This window comes from Oncorhynchus masou, chromosome 24, assembly GCF_036934945.1.
Source record: "Oncorhynchus masou masou isolate Uvic2021 chromosome 24, UVic_Omas_1.1, whole genome shotgun sequence".
Lineage (NCBI taxonomy): Eukaryota > Metazoa > Chordata > Actinopteri > Salmoniformes > Salmonidae > Oncorhynchus > Oncorhynchus masou.
Window position 1 is genome coordinate 18,661,279 of NC_088235.1, and position 19,372 is coordinate 18,680,650.

The 19,372-nt window shown below is 46.4% G+C and overlaps 1 protein-coding gene across 2 annotated transcripts in view; it reads right to left on the reverse strand.

The window, feature by feature from the left end:
• The window catches only part of LOC135511879 (protein kinase C epsilon type), a 282,479-nt gene that overhangs the window by 208,969 nt on the left and 54,138 nt on the right, over positions 1 to 19,372 (reverse strand). For both annotated transcript variants that reach the window (XM_064933385.1, XM_064933383.1), the window contains one exon: positions 3,544 to 3,607. In XM_064933385.1, the coding sequence (XP_064789457.1) occupies positions 3,544 to 3,607 (64 nt within the window). The remainder of the gene's footprint in view (positions 1 to 3,543; positions 3,608 to 19,372) is intronic.

Here is a 19,372-nt window from a genome sequence, read left to right on the forward strand (position 1 = left end):
CCAATCTAGGCAACCATAGACATACAATTTACCTAGACAGGACACAGCCCCATAAACATACAAACCCCTAGACAAGGGAAAAACACATAAAATCCCCATGTCACACCCTGACCTAACCAAAATAATAAAGAAAACAAAGATAACTAAGGCCAGGGCGTGACAGAAATGCGAGCCTAAGGTCATTAATATGGTCGAATCTGGAAACAATCATCTCGAAAACAAGACGTTTATTCTTTCAGTGAAATACGAAACCGTTCCGTATTTTATCTAACGGGTGGCATCCATCAGTCTAAATATTCCTGTTACATTGCACAACCTTCAATGTTATGTCATAATTACGTAAAATTCTGGCAAATTAGTTCGCAATGAGCCAGGCGTCCCAAACTGTTGCATATACACTGACTCTTGTGTGCAATGAACGCAAGAGAAGGGACACAATTTCACCTGGTTAATATTACCTGCGAACCTGGATTTCTTTTAGCTAAATATGCAGGTTAAAAATATACACTTCTGTGTATTGATTTTAAGAAAGGCATTGGTGTTTATGGTTAGGTACACGTTGGAGCAACGACAGTCCTTATTCACGAATGCGCACTGCATCGATTATATGCAACGCAGGACACACTAGATAAACTAGTAATATCATCAACCATGTGTAGTTATAACTAGTGATTATGATTGATTAAGTTTAATGCTAGCTAGCACCTTACCTTGTTTTCTTACTGCATTCGCGTAACAGGCGGGCTCCTCGTGAGGCAGGTGGTTAGAGCGTTGGACTAGTTAACCGTAAGGTTGCAAGATTGAATCCCTGAGCTGACAAGGTAAAAATATGTCTTTCTGCCCCTGAACAAGGCAGTTAACCCACTGTTCCTAGGCCGTCATTGAAAATAAGAATGTGTTCTTAACTGACTTGCCTAATTAAATAAAGATTAAATAAAGGTGTAAAAAAAGAAGAATAAAAAAAATAAATCGGCAAAATCGTCATCCAAAATACCCATTTCTGATTGCTATGAAAACTTGAAATCGGCCATAATTAATTGGCCATTCCGATTAATCGGTCAACCTCTAATTAAGAGCACAGTGCTCTCGTCCTCTTGTCCTCTCTTATCAATTAAATGACTGTGGTCTATTAAAAGCAGCAGACATTGTCAGACTATTTCTCAGAAAACTGGGGTCTCTACTTATATACAATTGAATAATCAATTAATATGTAAAAGGGGCATTGAAAGAGAGAATCGTACAGCCGAGGGCTACAGCCAGGGTTATATAGCATGAATTAATAACCATGTAGCAATAAGCCAGAGACAGAGGAAAGCACCTCCCTTGATCCCTACACTACCCTGTTTTATATTACAGGTACTGAGGACACTACCTTTGTTCTGACCTATCTAGCTAGGATAAAAGGACATGAATGTCTCTTAGTATCAAAGCAAATCATATTTTACAACAATGGATTTATATTTGAATATGTACAGTTAATTCACTCATCAGGTGTAAAGGGAACCGAACCCTAACCTTATCCATCCCAGGAAAAACGTTGACTGTGCGGGTGTGATACACTAATTCATGATAATGGTAATGAAGTAATCAGAGTACTTATGATGAAGTAGTTCATGATGAATGTCAGTGTATTATTATTGTTGACAGAGACAGACCAATGGTTGCCATTCTGGCTTATTTTTACTCCTACTTTCCAGTGAGTCACTAACGCTACTAACAGTCACAGGAAATGCTAATTGTCCATTTCCTTATGTAACAATGATTATCAAGCCGTTCTTTTAACTCATGTAGACTTCTCTGACTGTCACATTAAGGAGAGAGAGAGAAGAGAACAAAGGAGCGAGAAACAAAATAGATAATTGAAACCACCCCCCCGGGACACACCCACCCCCCTGGACATACTCACCCCCCCTGGACACACCCACACCCTTGGCCACACCCATACTCCTGGAACCCCCCCCCCCCCTCCCACCTGTTGGAGTGACACATCAGTGAGATCATGTTGAGTGATCAAGCCACCTGAAATGAGACCCTCGGGGTGACCGAATGAAGAGAGGAACAGACAGATGAGAGGGTCTTCTCCTTTTAGGGGCTCTGATCAGCTTCCAGGAGAAGGATAGGATGGGTGGGACGGCAGAGAGAGAGAGAGAGAGAGAGAGAGTGGGCGAGAGAGAGAGACAGAGAGAAATACCACTAAGTGTGCAATCACAGCAGTAAGATTAGTGACCTGTTGCCACAAGAAAAGGGCAACAGGTGAAGAGCAAACACCATTGTAAATACATCCCATATTTATGTTTATTTATTTTCCCTTTCGTACTCTAAGTGTTTGCACATCATTACAACACTGTATTTCACCGTAATATGACATTTGAAATGTCTCTATTTCTTTTGAACTTTTGTAAGTAAAATGTTTATTATCGATTTCACTTTCTTTGGCAATGTAAACATGTTTCCCATGCCAATACAGCACTTTGAATTTAATTGAATCGAGAGAGGGACAGGGAGAGAGAGAGAGAGAGAGAGAGAGAGAGAGAGAGAGAGAGAGAGAGGGGGGGGGGCAGATAAAGGGCAACAGAAAGAGACAGAGAGAGAGAAAGAGAGCAAGAGAGAGCAAGAGAGAGAGAGAGAGAGAGTGGGGGGCAGAGAAAGGGGAACAGAAAGAGAGAGAGAGAGAAAGAGAGCAAGAGAGAGATGGGGAGAAAGGGAGAGGCAGAGAGAGACAGTCCCCTAAGCAAGCTGGTCCCGGGGCTCTGTGGGGTCTGTTTGTGTTTATGAACAGGACGGCAACACAATTAGACCCAACCAGATAATTAAAAAACAAAAATATTATTTCTTGAGACATTGGAAAGAATTTTTAAAATACAGAGCAAACTAGAATGCTATTTGGCCCTAAACAGAGAGTACACAGTGGCAGAATACCTGACCACTGTGACTGACCCAAACTTAAGGAAAGCTTTGACTATGTACAGACTCAGTGAGCATAGCCTTGCTATTGAGAAAGGACACAGTAGGCAAACCTGGCTCTCAAGAGAAGACAGGCTATGTGCACACTGCCCACAGTTTGAGGTGGAAACTGAGCTGCACTTCCTAAACTCCTGCCAGCTGTATGACCATATTAGAGACACATATTTCCCTCAGATTACACAGATCCACAAAGAATTTGAAAACAAACCCAATTTTGATAAACTCCCATTACTATTGGGTGAAATACCACAGTGTGCCATCGCAGCAGGAAGAAAAGGACAACCAGGGAAGAACAAACACCATTGTAAATACAACCTATATTCATGTTCATTTATTTTCCCTTTTGTACTTTAACTATTTGCACATCACTACAACACCGTATACAGACATAATATGACATTTGAAATGTCTTTATTCTTCCTTTGTGAGTGTAATGTTTACTGTTATTTTTTTTATTGTTAATTTCACTTCTGTTCATTTTCCATTTCACCTGCTTATATTAATATGTTAACATATGTTTTCCATACCAATGAAGCCCTTAAATTGAATGTAATGTAATTGAAAGAGAAAACGCCTTACCTTCACTAGAGGATCCAGACAGGTCCATGATGACGTACACCTTCCCCTCAGGCTCCAAGTCAATCTGGAAGAGAACAACACAACACAACAAACTGTCAGCCTTCATACTGGACTGAAACCATTTTACAGTATGCTATGGCAGCGTGAAACCATATCAGTGACAGTACATTCACACACACACACACACACACACACACACACACACACACACACACACACACACACACACACACACACACACACACACACACACATACACACACCAGAGAAGGCTGGTGGGAGGAGCTATGGACGGGCTCATACCAAATGCCGGAATGGTATAAATGGAACAATTTTAAACACATCAAACATATGGAAACTACATTGGAATCTGTTCCAGGAATTCCATTCCAGCCATTATGAGGATTTCCTCCCATATCTCTTCTCACCAGCCTCCACTGACAAACAGGCACACACACACACACACACACTGTACAGTATTGATTTGAGCAAAAGAGGAGAGGGATGCTTTTGCATTAATGGCTCTCAGGAGCTGAAAACGTAATGGCTGCTTTATCAAAACAGGACCAGATGAGGAAATGGGATGGAACTGCAGTGGCCTGGCTTATAAACGCAGTCCTGTAGACGTGTGTGTGTGTGTGTGTGTGTGTGTGTGTGTGTGTGTGTGTGTGTGTGTGTGTGTGTGTGTGTGTGTGTGTGTGTGTGTGTGTGTGTGTGTGTGCGTGTGCGTGCGTGCAGTAACACCATGTTATCAGGTTGCTGAATACTGCAGTACAAGACCAGGAGAGTCCTGAGTTACAGCTTTGTGGGCACATGGAGCATTTACATCCGTTCACCCATGGCACTCTAACCCCCCCCCCCCCCCCACACACAAACACTCGCCCATCAATTACCAAGCCTGAGCTCCCTGGGGGTTCTACTGGGCATAGGCAGACGAGATTGAGCGCATGTACATGTGTTTGTTAGCTCGGTTCATAAGAGAGAGTGGGCAGGGATTGCGGCGGCTGGGGCTCAGAGTTTCTACCGGCAGCAGCCTCCCACAGCCAGTCCATAATCCCCCTCTGCGCAGTACATATAGACACACACACGTAGACAGTCACACACACACACACACAGACACACACACAGGTACACACACGTCTGCAGGACTGTGTTAAGTCAGGCCACTGCACTCACATCCATTTCCTCATCTGGCCCTGTTTTGATACAGTACATCAACCCAGAGAGGACATGGGCTGTTTTGATAAAGCACTGCAGAGAGGACATGGGCTGTTTTGATAAAGCACTGCAGAGAGGACATGGTGTAAGAGTTTTCCTCCTCCTCGTCGTCTGAGGAGGAGAGGCGAGAAGGATCGGAGGACCCATGCGCAGCGTGGTAAGTGTCCATGTTTTTTTAATAACAGAATCTCAACACATGAACACACTACAAAACAATAAACGTGGCAAAACCCAAAAACAGTCCTATCTGGTGCAGAGAAGACAGAGCCAGGAAACAATCACCCACCAATCCCAACACAAAACAGGCTACCTAAATATGGTTCCCAATCAGAGACAATGACCAACACCTGCCTCTGATTGAGAACCATATCAGGCCAAACATAGAAATAGACAAACTAGACACACAACATAGAATGCCCACCCAGCTCACGTCCTGACCAACACTAAAACAAGGAAAACACACAAGAACTATGGTCACAACGTGACAGTACCCCCCCCCCCCAAGATGCAGACCTAAACCGAGAGAGTATAGAGGACATGGGCTGTTTTGATAAAGCACTGCAGAGAGGACATGGGCTGTTTTGATAAAGCACTGCAGAGAGGACATGGGCTGTTTTGATAAAGCACTGCAGAGAGGACATGGGCTGTTTTGATACAGCACTGCAGAGAGGACAGGGGTTGTTTTAATACAGCATAGCACTGCAGAGAGGACATGGGCTGTTTTGATAAAGCACTGCAGAGAGGACATGGGCTGTTTTGATACAGCACTGCAGGGAGGACATGGGCTGTTTTAGTAAATCACTTTAGAGAGGACATGGTCTGTTTTGATAAAGCACTGCAGAGAGGACATGGGCTGTTTTGATAAATCACTGCAGAAAGGACATGGGCTGTTTTGATAAAGCACTGCAGAGAGGACATGGGTTGTTTTGATAAATCACTGCAGAAAGGACATGGGCTGTTTTGATAAAGCACTGCAGAGAGGACATGTGCTGTTTTGATAAAGCACTGCAGAAAGGACATGGGTTGTTTTGATAAATCACTGCAGAAAGGACATGGGCTGTTTTGATACAGCACTGCAGAGAGGACATGGACTGTTTTGATAAAGCACTGCAGAGAGGACATGGGCTGTTTTGATACAGCACTGCAGAGAGGACATGGGCTGTTTTGATAAAGCACTGCAGAGGGGACCTGGGCTGTTTTAATAAAGCACAGGACTGCAGAGAGGACATGGGCTGTTTTGATAAAGCACAGGACTGCAGAGAGGACATGGGCTGTTTTGATAAAGCACTGCAGAGAGGACATGGGCTGTTTTAATAAAGCACAGGACTGCAGAGAGGACATGGGCTGTTTTGATAAAGCACAGCACTGCAGAGAGGACATGGGCGGTTTTGATAAAGCACAGGACTGCAGAGAGGACATGGGCTGTTTTGATAAAGCATTGCAGGGAGAACATGGGCTGTTTTGATAAATCACTGCAGAAAGGACAAGGGCTGCTTTGATAAATCACTGAGGAGAGGACATGGGCTGGGGCTAGATATGAGGTGGAAGAGGGGGGCGCTAATGTGACAATTCCATCATTCCAACATAATGCATTCTAAAAGGGTATATGGCAGAACTAGGCTGCAGCTGTAGGTGGCTTTCATAGATTATATGCTACAATTAAATAGACATTGCAGCCTTCCCAAGCCACCCTAACAAAATACAACACTCTAGCCTGCCTTCATCTCTCTCTCTCCAAGCTGCCCATGAACCATCCATCAAACCTACTCACTGCCTGCCCAGTAAAGATAGCCCTTTCCAGGATACAGCGGAACATGAAGACCCCCCCACAGCCAGCCTGGGGTAAAGAGCAGAGCATAGGGCCCACACATGCGAGGAGTTGACTGACTTGCAATCTCTCTCCCTCCCTCCCTGCTAACCTTAGAAAGGTTCCCCAGAGTGGAAGATATGCAGTATAAACAGAGAGGGTAGAGGGGTATTAGAGACAGAGAGGGTGGAGGGGTAGTAGAGACAGAGAGGGTGGAGGGGTAGTAGAGACAGAGAGGGTAGAGGGGTAGGAGAGACAGAGAGGGTGGAGGGGTAGTAGAGACAAAGAGGGTGGAGGGGTAGTAGAGACAGAGAGGGTAGAGGGGTAGTAGAGACAGAGAGGTTGGAGGGGTAGTAGAGACAGAGAGGGTAGAGGGGTAGTAGAGACAGAGAGGGTGGAGGGGTAGTAGAGACAGAGAGGGTGGAGGGGTAGTAGAGACAGAGAGGGTGGAGGAGTGTCTCTAGACAGAGAGGGTAGAGGGGTAGTAGAGACAGAGAGGGTGGAGGGGTAGTAGAGACAGAGAGGGTGGAGGGGTAGTAGAGACAGAACAGTGGTAGGCCTGATCACAGACAACGATGAGACGGCCTATAGGGAGGAGATCAAAGACCTGGCAGTGTGGGGCCAGGACAACAACCTCTACCCCAATGTGATCAAGGCAAAGGAGCTGATTGTGGCATACAGGAAAAGGAGGGCCAAACAGAGAGGGTAGAGGGGTATTAGAGACAGAGAGGGTGGAGGGGTAGTAGAGACAGAGAGGGTGGAGGGGTAGTAGAGACAGAGAGGGTAGAGGGGTAGGAGAGACAGAGAGGGTGGAGGGGTAGTAGAGACAGAGAGGGTGGAGGGGTAGTAGAGACAGAGAGGGTAGAAGGGTAGTAGAGACAGAGAGGTTGGAGGGGTAGTAGAGACAGAGAGGGTAGAGGGGTAGTAGAGACAGAGAGGGTGGAGGGGTAGTAGAGACAGAGAGGGTGGAGGGGTGTCTCTAGACAGAGAGGGTAGAGGGGTAGTAGAGACAGAAAGGGTGGAGGGGTTGTAAAGGTAGAGAGGGTGGAGGGGTAGTAGAGACAGAACAGTGGTAGGCCTGATCACAGACAACGATGAGACGGCCTATAGGGAGGAGATCAAAGACCTGGCAGTGTGGGGCCAGGACAACAACCTCTACCTCAATGTGATCAAGGCAAAGGAGCTGATTGTGGCATACAGGAAAAGGAGGGCCAAACAGGCCCCCAAAAACATTGACGGGGCTGAAGATGAGGGGGTCGAGAGTTTTAAGTTCCTTGGTGTCCATATCACCAACGAACTATCAAGGTCCAAACACACCAAGACAGTCGTGAAGAGGGCAAGACAACACCTTTTCCCCTCAGGAGAGTGAAAATATTTGGCATGGGTCCCCAGATCCTCAAAACGTTCTACAGCAGCACCATCGAGAGCATCCTGACCGGTTGCATCACTGCCTTGTACGGCAACTGCTCGGCATCTGACCGTAAGTCGCTACAGAGGGTAGTGCGTATGGCCCAGTACATCACTGGGGCCAAGCTTCCTGACGTCCCGGACTATTTACATTGACCTCCCCCCTTTGTTTTGACACTGCTGCTACTCGCTGTCAATTATCTATGCATAGTCACTTTACAAATGATCTTGACTAACCTGTACCCCTGCACATTGACCTTATCCTTATTGTTATGTTATTTTCTTATTTTACTTATTGATATATATACTCAACAAAAAAATAAACCCCTTTTTCAGGACCCTGTCTTTCAAAGATAATTGGTAAAATACAAATAACTTCACAGATCTTCATTGTAAAGGGTTTAATTAGGGATAGTCGGGACGCAAATATCTCAACTGGCCAATTTCCAGGGAAAATGCAGAGCGCCAGATTCAAATAAAATACTATAAAATTAAAACTTTCCTTAAATAACACATGTAAGATACTCAATTAAAGCTACACCAACATGTCAGATTTTAAAAATGCTTTTCAGGCGAAAGCATAAGAAGCTATTATCTAATGATAGCACCAGCAGTATACAAAGGGGTTAGCATATTTCAACCCTGCAGGCACTACACAAAACGCTGAAATAAAATATAAAACATGCATTACCTTTGACGAGCTTCTTTTGTTGGCACTCCAATATGTCCCATAAACATCACAATTGGTCCTTTTGTTCGATTAATTCCTTCCATATATATCCAAAATGTCCATTTATAAAGCGCATTTGATCCAGAAAAAAACAGCTTACAAAAAACGCAATGTCACTACAAAATAGTTAAAACGTTGCCTATAAACTTTGCCAAAATATTTCAAACTACTTTTGTAATACCACTTTAGGTATTTTTAAACGTTAATACTCGATCAAATTTTAGACGGGGCAATCTGTGTTCAATACAGGAATGAAAACAAACCAGCGCCACTTTTCACGTCTTGCGCAACTCACAAAAGTGTACCCAGTTCCTAGTTGGCCTACTTCTTCAATGCACAAAGGAATAACCTCAACCAAATTCCAAAGACTGGTGACATCCAGTGGAAGCAGTAGGAACTGAAAACAGGTTCCTAAGAAATATCCCTGGGCAATGACAACTCAGCCGGCTGGTCGTTCGTTGCCTGGCTGGGCTGATGAGACACTGGATTGCGCAGCCAGATGGAACAGAGTAAATAGGCATTTTAACTTCATAGATTTAGCCAGTGGTAACTTGTGGAATAGACACCGGCTGGAATGTGGTTTTAACCAATCAGCATTCAGGATTAGAACCACCCAATGTATAATATACAATATAGCAGGGTTTCCCAAACTCGGTCTTGGGGCCCTCTGGGTGAACGTTTAGTTTTTTGTCCTAGTACTACACATCTGATTCAAATACCCAACTCAACATCAAGCTTTGACTATTTTAATCAGTTGTGTGGTGCTAGTGCAAAAAACAAAACGTGCAGCCAGGCATGGCCCCAGGACAGAGTTTGGGAAACCCAGAAATAACATTGTCAGGTCCTGACCTTAGAGAACCCTTTTCATGTCTCTTTTTGGTTTGGTCAGGGTGTGATTTGGGTGGGCATTCTATGTCCTTTATTTCTATGATTTGTGTTTCTATGTGTTGGCCGGGTATGGTTCTCAATCAGGGACAGCTGTCTATCGTTGTCTCTGTTTGGGAATCATACTTAGGTAGCCCTTTTTCCCTCCTTTCAGTGTGGGTTGTTAACTTTGTTTGTGGCACTTGGCCCTGTTAAGCTTCACGGTTGTTTTGTTATTAATTGTTATGTTGGCGACATTTTATTTAAAATAAAGAAAATGTACTCTCACCACACTGCACCTTGGTCTACTTCCAACGACACCCATGATAGAACTACCCACCACCAAAGGACCAAGCAGTGTGCTAAAGAGGACTCCAGGACATGGGAGGAGATCCTGGACGGAAAGGGACCCTGGACGCAGGCCGGGGAGTATCGCCATCCGATGGAGGAGATGGAGGCAGCTAAGGCGGAGCGGCGGCGATATGAGGAGGCAAGTCAGCGAAGCAGGCACGAGAGGCAGCCCCCAAAACCTTTTTTGGGGGGGCACACGGGGAGATTGGCGGAGTCGGAGTTTAGACCTGAGCCAACTCCCCGTGCTTACCGTGGGGAGCATGTGACTGGTCAGGCACTGAGTTATGGGGTGATGCGCACGGTGTCTCGAGTGAGCATTCACAGGCCGGTGTGCTCTGAGCCAGCGTCCCGCATTTTCCGGGTGGAAGTGGGCATCCAGCCAGAACGGGTTGTGCCAGCTCTGCGCTCGAGACCACCTGTGCACCTTCTGTGGATCCGACACCCACTCTACGCACCAGGCCTACTGTGTGTCTCTCCAGCCCGGTGAGTCCTGTGCCTGCTTCAAGGACCAGGCCTCCTGTGTGTCTCCCCTGTGCCTTTCGCCCAGGAAGAAGCCTCCAGTGATGATCCTTGGCAAGAAGCCTCCAGTGATAATCCTTGGCAAGAAGCCTCCAGTGATGATCCATGGCACAAAGACTCCAGTGATGATCCATGGCAAGAAGCCTCCAGTGATGATCCATGGCACAAAGCCTCCAGTGAGGAGTCATGGCACGAAGCCTCCAACGACGGCCTCCAGTCCGGAGCCTCCAGCGACGTCTTTCAGTCCGGAGCCTCCAGCGACAGCCTCCAGTCCGGAGCCTCCAGCGACAGCCTCCAGTCCGGAGCCTCCAGCGACAGCCTCCAGTCCGGAGCCTCCAGCGACGTCCTTCAGTCTGGAGCCTCCAGAGACGGTCTCCAGTCCGGGGCCCGCAACGAGGGTGCCCAGTCCGGGGCCAGCAATGAGGGTGCCCAGTCCGAGGCCCGCAGCGAGGGTGCCCAGTCCGGGGCCAGCAACGAGGGTGCCCAGTTCGAGGCCCGCAGCGAGAGTGCCCAGTCCGGGGCCAGCAACGAGGGTCCCCAGTCCGGGGCCCTCAGAGATGGTCCCCAGTCTGGGGTTGGCAGCGAGGTCTTCATACCAGAGGTGCCACCGAAGCGGGGTGAGCCAGAGGTGGAGTGGGGTCTACGTCCCGCACTAGAGCCGCCACCGCGGATCGATGCCCACCCAAACCCTCCCCTATAGGATCAGGTTTTGCGGCCGGAGCCCGCACCTTTGGGGGGATACTGTCACGCCCTGGCCTTAGAGAGCCTTTTTTATTTCTCTATTTGGTTAGGTCAGGGTGTGATGTGGGGTGGGCATTCTATGTCCTTTATTTCTATGATTTGTGTTTCTATGTGTTGGCCGGGTATGGTTCTCAATCAAGGACAGCTGTCTATCGTTGTCTCTGATTGGGAATCATTTTCCTTCCTTTCAGTGTGGGTAGTTAACTTTGTTTGTGGCACTTGGCCCTGTTAAGCTTTAGTGTTGTTTTGTTATTTTCTTGTTTTGTTGGGGACATTTTACTTAAAATAAAGAAAATGCACGCTCACCAAGCTGCACCTTGGTCTACTTCCAATGACACCTGTGACAAACATACAGTACTTTCAGAGTTTCCCAAATAGAAGAAGAACAGTAAGTCAGCCATTTGGAAGCAGGGAGAACCGTCTATGGTGATGTTGTTGATGACAGAGAGCCATGGTGGAGTGGAAGCAGGGAGAACCGTCTATGGTGATGTTGTTGTCCGGACGGAGTAGACAGAGAGCCATGGTGGAGTGGAAGCAGGGAGAACCGTCTATGGTGATGTTGTTGTCCGGACGGAGTAGACAGAGAGCCATGGTGGAGTGGAAGCAGGGAGAACCGTCTATGGTGATGTTGTTGTCCGGACGGAGTAGAGAGAGCCAGAGAGCCATGGTGATGTTGTTGTCCGGAGGAGTGGAAGCCATGGTGGAGTGGAACCGTCTATGGTGATGTTGTTGTCCGGACGGAGTAGACAGAGAGCCATGGTGGAGTGGAAGCAGGGAGAACCGTCTATGGTGATGTTGTTGTCCGGACGGAGTAGACAGAGAGCCATGGTGGAGTGGCTACATGTTTGTTATCCTGCCATGCGACCCACAATGTCCCCCACCCCGAACTCACAGGTGCAGGGCCATTAAATATAGACACTAGCTAAGGAAGGAAAGGCTGGAAGTGTATGTGTCTGCACTCCGGAGAGAAAGACAAATACATAAGGATGTGTGTTGTGTGTACATATTATATTATGATCATGTCTGTGTGGGATGGAACTGTATACAACCACATCTGTGTGGGTGTCTGTGGGCTGGAACTGTATACATCCACATCTGTGTGGGTGTCTGTGGGCTGGAACAGTATACATCCACATCTGTGTGGGTGTCTGTGGGCTGGAACTGTATACATCCACATCTGTGTGGGTGTCTGTGGGCTGGAACAGTATACAACCACATCTGTGTGGGTGTCTGTGGGCTGGAACTGTATACATCCACATCTGTGTGGGTGTCTGTGGGCTGGAACTGTATACATCCACATCTGTGTGGATGTCTGTGTGGGCTGGAACTGTATACATCCACATCTGTGTGGGTGTCTGTGGGCTGGAACTGTATACATCCACATCTGTGTGGGTGTCTGTGGGCTGGAACTGTATACATCCACATCTGTGTGGATGTCTGTGTGGGCTGGAACTGTATACATCCACATCTGTGTGGGTGTCTGTGGGCTGGAACTGTATACAACCACATCTGTGTGGATGTCTGTGTGGGCTGGAACTGTATACATCCACATCTGTGTGGATGTCTGTGTGGGCTGGAACTGTATACATCCACATCTGTGTGGGTGTCTGTGGGCTGGAACCTTATACAACCACATCTGTGTGGGTGTCTGTGGGCTGGAACTGTATACATCCACATCTGTGTGGGTGTCTGTGGGCTGGAACTGTATACATCCACATCTGTGTGGATGTATGTGTGGGCTGGAACTGTATACATCCACATCTGTGTGGGTGTCTGTGGGCTGGAACTGTATACATCCACATCTGTGTGGGTGTCTGTGGGCTGGAACTGTATACATCCACATCTGTGTGGATGTCTGTGTGGGCTGGAACTGTATACATCCACATCTGTGTGGGTGTCTGTGGGCTGGAACTGTATACAACCACATCTGTGTGGATGTCTGTGTGGGCTGGAACTGTATACATCCACATCTGTGTGGATGTCTGTGTGGGCTGGAACTGTATACATCCACATCTGTGTGGGTGTCTGTGGGCTGGAACTGTATACATCCACATCTGTGTGGGTGTCTGTGGGCTGGAACTGTATACAACCACATATGTGTGGATGTCTGTGTGGGCTGGAACTGTTTACATCCACATCTGTGTGGGTGTCTGTGGGCTGGAACTGTATACATCCACATCTGTGTGGGTGTCTGTGGGCTGGAACTGTATACATCCACATCTGTGTGTCTGTGGGCTGGAACTGCATACATCCACATCTGTGTGGGTGTCTGTGGGCTGGAACTGTATACAACCACAACAACAGTGCTTAAGCAACTAGAGAGTGAGTTAGACAAGAGCAGTGCATGATCTATTTTCACACTGAATATCTTGTGATTTAGTTGCAGTATATTACATCTGCAGATACACATAATACATATATAAAAACTACACTATATGGAGAAGAGGGATAGATATAGCATAATCTGTTCCCTATACAGATAGACTGTAGCTAGGTACATTAGAGGGAGTCGGTACATACTGCTTCTCATCCTCAAGCTGTGACCAATCCACTCAGAATGCTTTAAATATCTTCAATTACTCATCCTGTATTAACCCCTTTAGGTGCTGCAACACTGCCAGAGTCACATGCTCCTCATCATGTGGTGAAATGACATGTAGCAAGGGTGGGGGACATTCCATTTTCTTACTCAACTTTATAAATACAATTTTAAAAAGTCACTTTTTCTGTATATTCTTACACTCTTAGAAAAATGGGATCCAAAAGGGATTCAGGTAGAACAATTTCTGGTTCCAGATAAAACTATTTTGGGTTCCATGTAGAACCCTCAGTGGAAAGGGTTCTATCTGGAACCAAAAAGGGTTCTTTTGAAGGGTTCTCCTATGGGGACAGGCAAATAACCATTTTAGGTTCTAGATAGCACCTTTTTTTCTGAGTGTACTTGCAAGTGTAATCAGAATATTTCAAAAACATGTCTTGGAATTGAAGTAGTAGGGGATATCCTGTAGGGATAAATAATCCAACCATGGAAACATTTAAACAGACAGACAGATATGCTGAGAGAGATGAGACACTTCTGTATTCAGTATGCAACGATATGCACCGACACTGATATGTCAGTGACTGCTTTGAGTGCTACACTCTACACACAAGGCACACTCATCCTCAAACAGTGTCCCTTACCACGCACGCACGCACGCACGCACGCACGCACACACGCACACACACACACACACACACACACACACACACACACACACACACACACACACACACACACACACACACACACACACACACACACACACACAAAGTACACACATTTCCATGTAAAAGGACCCATGAGCACCAACATGTGATGTTCACAGCAGCATGTCAAGCTAAGACTATATATTTTAGAAATTAAGGCATACATACATTTTTCAACCATTTTTAATCCTAAAAATTATGAATAAGCAAAGGCTATGATGTCTGGACAAACAGATGGAAAATGGGTCTTCGACAACATCTACCAGAAAAAGTCTTAAAAGGTATTAGAAATACATCAAAACACAATAATGTTCAAGTAAAAACCCCTGCCAACTAAAATCAACACCTCTATTTAGTTTTGGATAAACTTTTCTGCCTTCTATAAGTTTGAAACATTTCCTTGTGCCTTGTGGACATCTACCAAAACCCCACATACTGTATCGTTAAGATATTTTCTAATTTCTCTCCCTCATGAGGAGGGAGGATAAGAAAGTTCACACAAGTAACAAGTGAAGGTAGACCTATCAATTAGTTAAAGTGTTTTCACTTATATCAATTGTGTTAATGAGTTATTAAGTGATTACAACATGTAATTATGTTAGCAAATCAGTAACCGACTTACTGCCACTGAATTAGCTACAATGGGAAATCATAGTAGTCAGAAACTACGTTGGGTCACCAAGACTAAGGAGATGATTGTGGACCACAGAAAAAGGAGCACCGAGCACGCCCCCATTCTCATCAACGGGGCTGTAGTGGAGCAAAGTTGAGAGCTTCAAATTCCTTGGTGTCCACATCACCAACAAACTACACTGGTCCAAACACACCAAGACAGTCGTGAAGAGGGCACAACAAAGCCTATTCCCCCTCAGGAAACTAAAAAGATTTGGCATAGGTTCTGAGATCCTCAAAAGGTTCTACAGCTGCAACATTGAGAGCATCATGACTGGTTGCATCACTGCCTGGTATGGCAACTGCTCAGCCTCTGACCACAAGGCACTACAGAGGGTAGTGCCTATGGCCCAGTGCATCACTGGGGCCAAGCTGCCTGCCATCCAGGACCTCTACACCAGGTGGTGTCAGAAAATTGTCAAAGACCCCAGCCACCCCAGTCATTGACTGTTCTCTATACTACCACATGGCAAGTGGTACCGGAGTCCCAAGTCTAGGACAAAAAGGCTTCTCAACAGTTTTTACCCCCAAACCATAAGACTCCTGAACAGGTAATCAAATGGTTACCCAGACTATTTGCTTAATTGACATGAGATGTAACAATGTACATATCGCCAAAGCTTACTTTGGATATTTACAATATGAAAATAATAAGAATCAAAATTGTCAACAGGACAAGAGTAACAACAATAACTAAGGGTAAAAAGAATCATACATTGAACAATAACAATAAGCATACAGTAGAGGAAATGTGCAGGTTGATTGGTCTGTCAGACACTGTCCCTCATATTATGGCAGGCAGCAATGTAGTGCGCTGCCAACCCACAGCTCTCTGCGTCCTCTCCCAACAGGACGGGTAGCCTACCCTCATCAGAGATTTCTTTGAAACCTTGAACAAAGGTTTCAAATTTGGGGAAATTACAATCTCTAATTGTATTGTATTTTTTTTACATTTGTCAAGAAATGCATCTCTGCCTCAGGTTCTGCTGTTGTGCAGTGGTTGCACAGCCTTTCCTCTACAGGGAGCCAGGTTCTGCTGTTGTGCAGTGGTTGCACAGTCTTTCCTCTACAGGGAGCCAGGTTCTGCTGTTGTGCAGTGGTTGCACAGTCTTTCCTCTACAGGGAGCCAGGTTCTGCTGTTGTGCAGTGGTTGCACAGTCTTTCCTCTACAGGGAGCCAGGTTCTGCTGTTGTGCAGTGGTTGCACAGTCTTTCCTCTACAGGGAGCCAGGTTCTGCTGTTGTGCAGTGGTTGCACAGTCTTTTCCTCTACAGGGAGCCAGGTTCTGCTGTTGTGCAGTGGTTGCACAGTCTTTCCTCTACAGGGAACCAGGTTCTGCTGTTGTGAAGTGGTTGCACAGTCTTTCCTCTACAGGGAGCCAGGTTCTGCTGTTGTGCAGTGGTTGCATAGTATTTCCTCTACAGGGAGCCAGGTTCTGCTGTTGTGCAGTGGTTGCACAGTCTTTCCTCTACAGGGAGCCAGGTTCTGCTGTTGTGCAGTGGTTGCACAGTCTTTCCTCTACAGGGAGCCAGGTTCTGCTGTTGTGCAGTGGTTGCACAGTCTTTCCTCTACAGGGAGCCAGGTTCTGCTGTTGTGCAGTGGTTGCACAGTCTTTCCTCTACAGGGAGCCAGGTTCTGCTGTTGTGCAGTGGTTGCACAGTCTTTCCTCTACAGGGAACCAGGTTCTGCTGTTGTGCAGTGGTTGCACAGTCTTTCCTCTACAGGGAGCCAGGTTCTGCTGTTGTGCAGTGGTTGCACAGTCTTTCCTCTACAGGGAACCAGGTTCTGCTGTTGTGAAGTGGTTGCACAGTCTTTCCTCTACAGGGAGCCAGGTTCTGCTGTTGTGCAGTGGTTGCATAGTATTTCCTCTACAGGGTGCCAGGTTCTGCTGTGGTGCAGTGGTTGCACAGTCTTTCCTCTACAGGGAGCCAGGTTCTGCTGTTGTGCAGTGGTTGCACAGTCTTTCCTCTACAGGGAACCAGGTTCTGCTGTTGTGCAGTGGTTGCATAGTATTTCCTCTACAGGGTGCCAGGTTCTGCTGTTGTGAAGTGGTTGCACAGTCTTTCCTCTACAGGGAGCCAGGTTCTGCTGTTGTGCAGTGGTTGCACAGTCTTTCCTCTACAGGGAACCAGGTTCTGCTGTTGTGCAGTGGTTGCAGTCTTTCCTCTACAGGGAACCAGGTTCTGCTGTTGTGCAGTGGTTGCACAGTCTTTCCTCTACAGGGAACCAGGTTCTGCTGTTGTGCAGTGGTTGCACAGTCTTTCCTCTACAGGGAGTTCTGCTGTTGTGCAGTGGTTGCACAGTCTTTCCTCTAAAGGGAGCCAGGTTCTGCTGTTGTGCAGTGGTTGCACAGTCTTTCCTCTACAGGGAACCAGGTTCTGCTGTTGTGCAGTGGTTGCACAGTCTTTCCTCTACAGGGAGCCAGGTTCTGCTGTTGTGCAGTGGTTGCATAGTATTTCCTCTACAGGGTGCCAGGTTCTGCTGTGGTGCAGTGGTTGCACAGTCTTTCCTCTACAGGGAACCAGGTTCTGCTGTTGTGCAGTGGTTGCACAGTCTTTCCTCTACAGGGAGCCAGGTTCTGCTGTTGTGCAGTGGTTGCACAGTCTTTCCTCTACAGGGAGCCAGGTTCTGCTGTTGTGCAGTGGTTGCACAGTCTTTCCTCTACAGGGAACCAGGTTCTGCTGTTGTGCAGTGGTTGCATAGTATTTCCTCTACAGGGAGCCAGGTTCTGCTGTTGTGCAGTGGTTGCACAGTCTTTCCTCTACAGGGTGCCAGGTTCTGCTGTTGTGCAGTGGTTGCACAGTCTTTCCTCTACAGGGTGCCAGGTTCTGCTGTTGTGCAGTGGTTGCACAGTCTTTCCTCTACAGGGAACCAGGTTCTGCTGTTGTGCAGTGGTTGCATAGTATTTCCTCTACAGGGTGCCAGGTTCTGCTGTTGTGAAGTGGTTGCATAGTCTTTCCTCTACAGGGAGCCAGGTTTTCCTGTGTCTACCCTTCTCAATGGCAAGGCTGTGCTCACTGAGCCTGTATTTTGTCAAGGTTTTTCTGAGGTTTTGATCAGTAACCATGTTCAAATAGTTTGCCATGGTGTACTGTCGATGTAGGGCCAGATAGCACTGTGCACTTTGTGCTTGTGTTTCCCAATAAGCAATGTAGCTTTTTTTTGATTGTATATTATTCTGATTGGATGTTCTGGTCCTGAGGCTTCAGTGTGTTAGTGGAACAGGTTTGTGAATTCAGCCCCAGGACCAGCTGGATGAGGGGACTATTTACTTTGCTCAGCTCTTGGCATTGCAGGGCTTGGTAATGATATGAGAGGGGGTCACTGTATTTTAGATGTTTCCAAAACTTAATTGCTATTTTTTGAGTTTTTATTATTAGTGGATATTGGCCTAGTTCTGCCCTGCATGCATTATTTGTAGTTTTCCTCTGGACATGTAGGACATCTTACAGAACTCTGCATGCAGGGTTTCAATGGTGTGTTTGTCCCATTTGGTGAAATCTTGTTTTGCAAGTGGACCCCACACCTCGCTGCCATAAAGTGCAATTAGTTCAATGATACATTCAATTTGTTTTAGCCAAATTTGAATAGGTATTTCAATTTGAATTCGTTTTTTAATGGCGTAGAATGCCCTGTGTGCTTTCTCTCTCAGTTAAATCACTGCCTCATTAAGGTGTCCTGTTGAGCTTATTTTTAAACCTAAGTAATTGTAGTGTGTGCAGTACTCTACACATTTTGTACCAAATGAGAACTTTGGTCGAATTCCCTGATCTCTCTCTCTCTCCCACTCTCTCTCTCCAGTTAATGTCACCTCTCCCTCTGTCTCAAGTTAATGTCAACTCTCTCTCGCACTCTCTCTCACTCTTTCTCTCTCTTCAGTTAATGTTAGCTCTCTCTCCCTCTCCAGTTAACGTCACTTCTCTCTCTCTCTCAAGTTAATGTCACCTCTCTCTCTCTCTCTCTCCAGTTAATGTCACCATTCTCTCTTCTCTCTCTCCAGTTAACGTCACGTCTCTCTCTCTCTCCAGTTAATGTCACCATTCTCTCTTCTCTCTCTCTCTCCAGTTAATGTCACCAGTCTCTCTTCTCTCTCTCCAGTTAATGTCACCTCTCTCTCACTCCAGTTAATGTCACCATTCTCTCTTCTCTCTCTCCAGTTAATGTCACATCTCTCTCTCTCCAGTTAATGTCACCATTCTCTATTATCTCTCTCCAGTTAATGTCACCATTCTCTATTCTCTCTCTCCAGTTAATGTCACCCCTCTTTCTCTC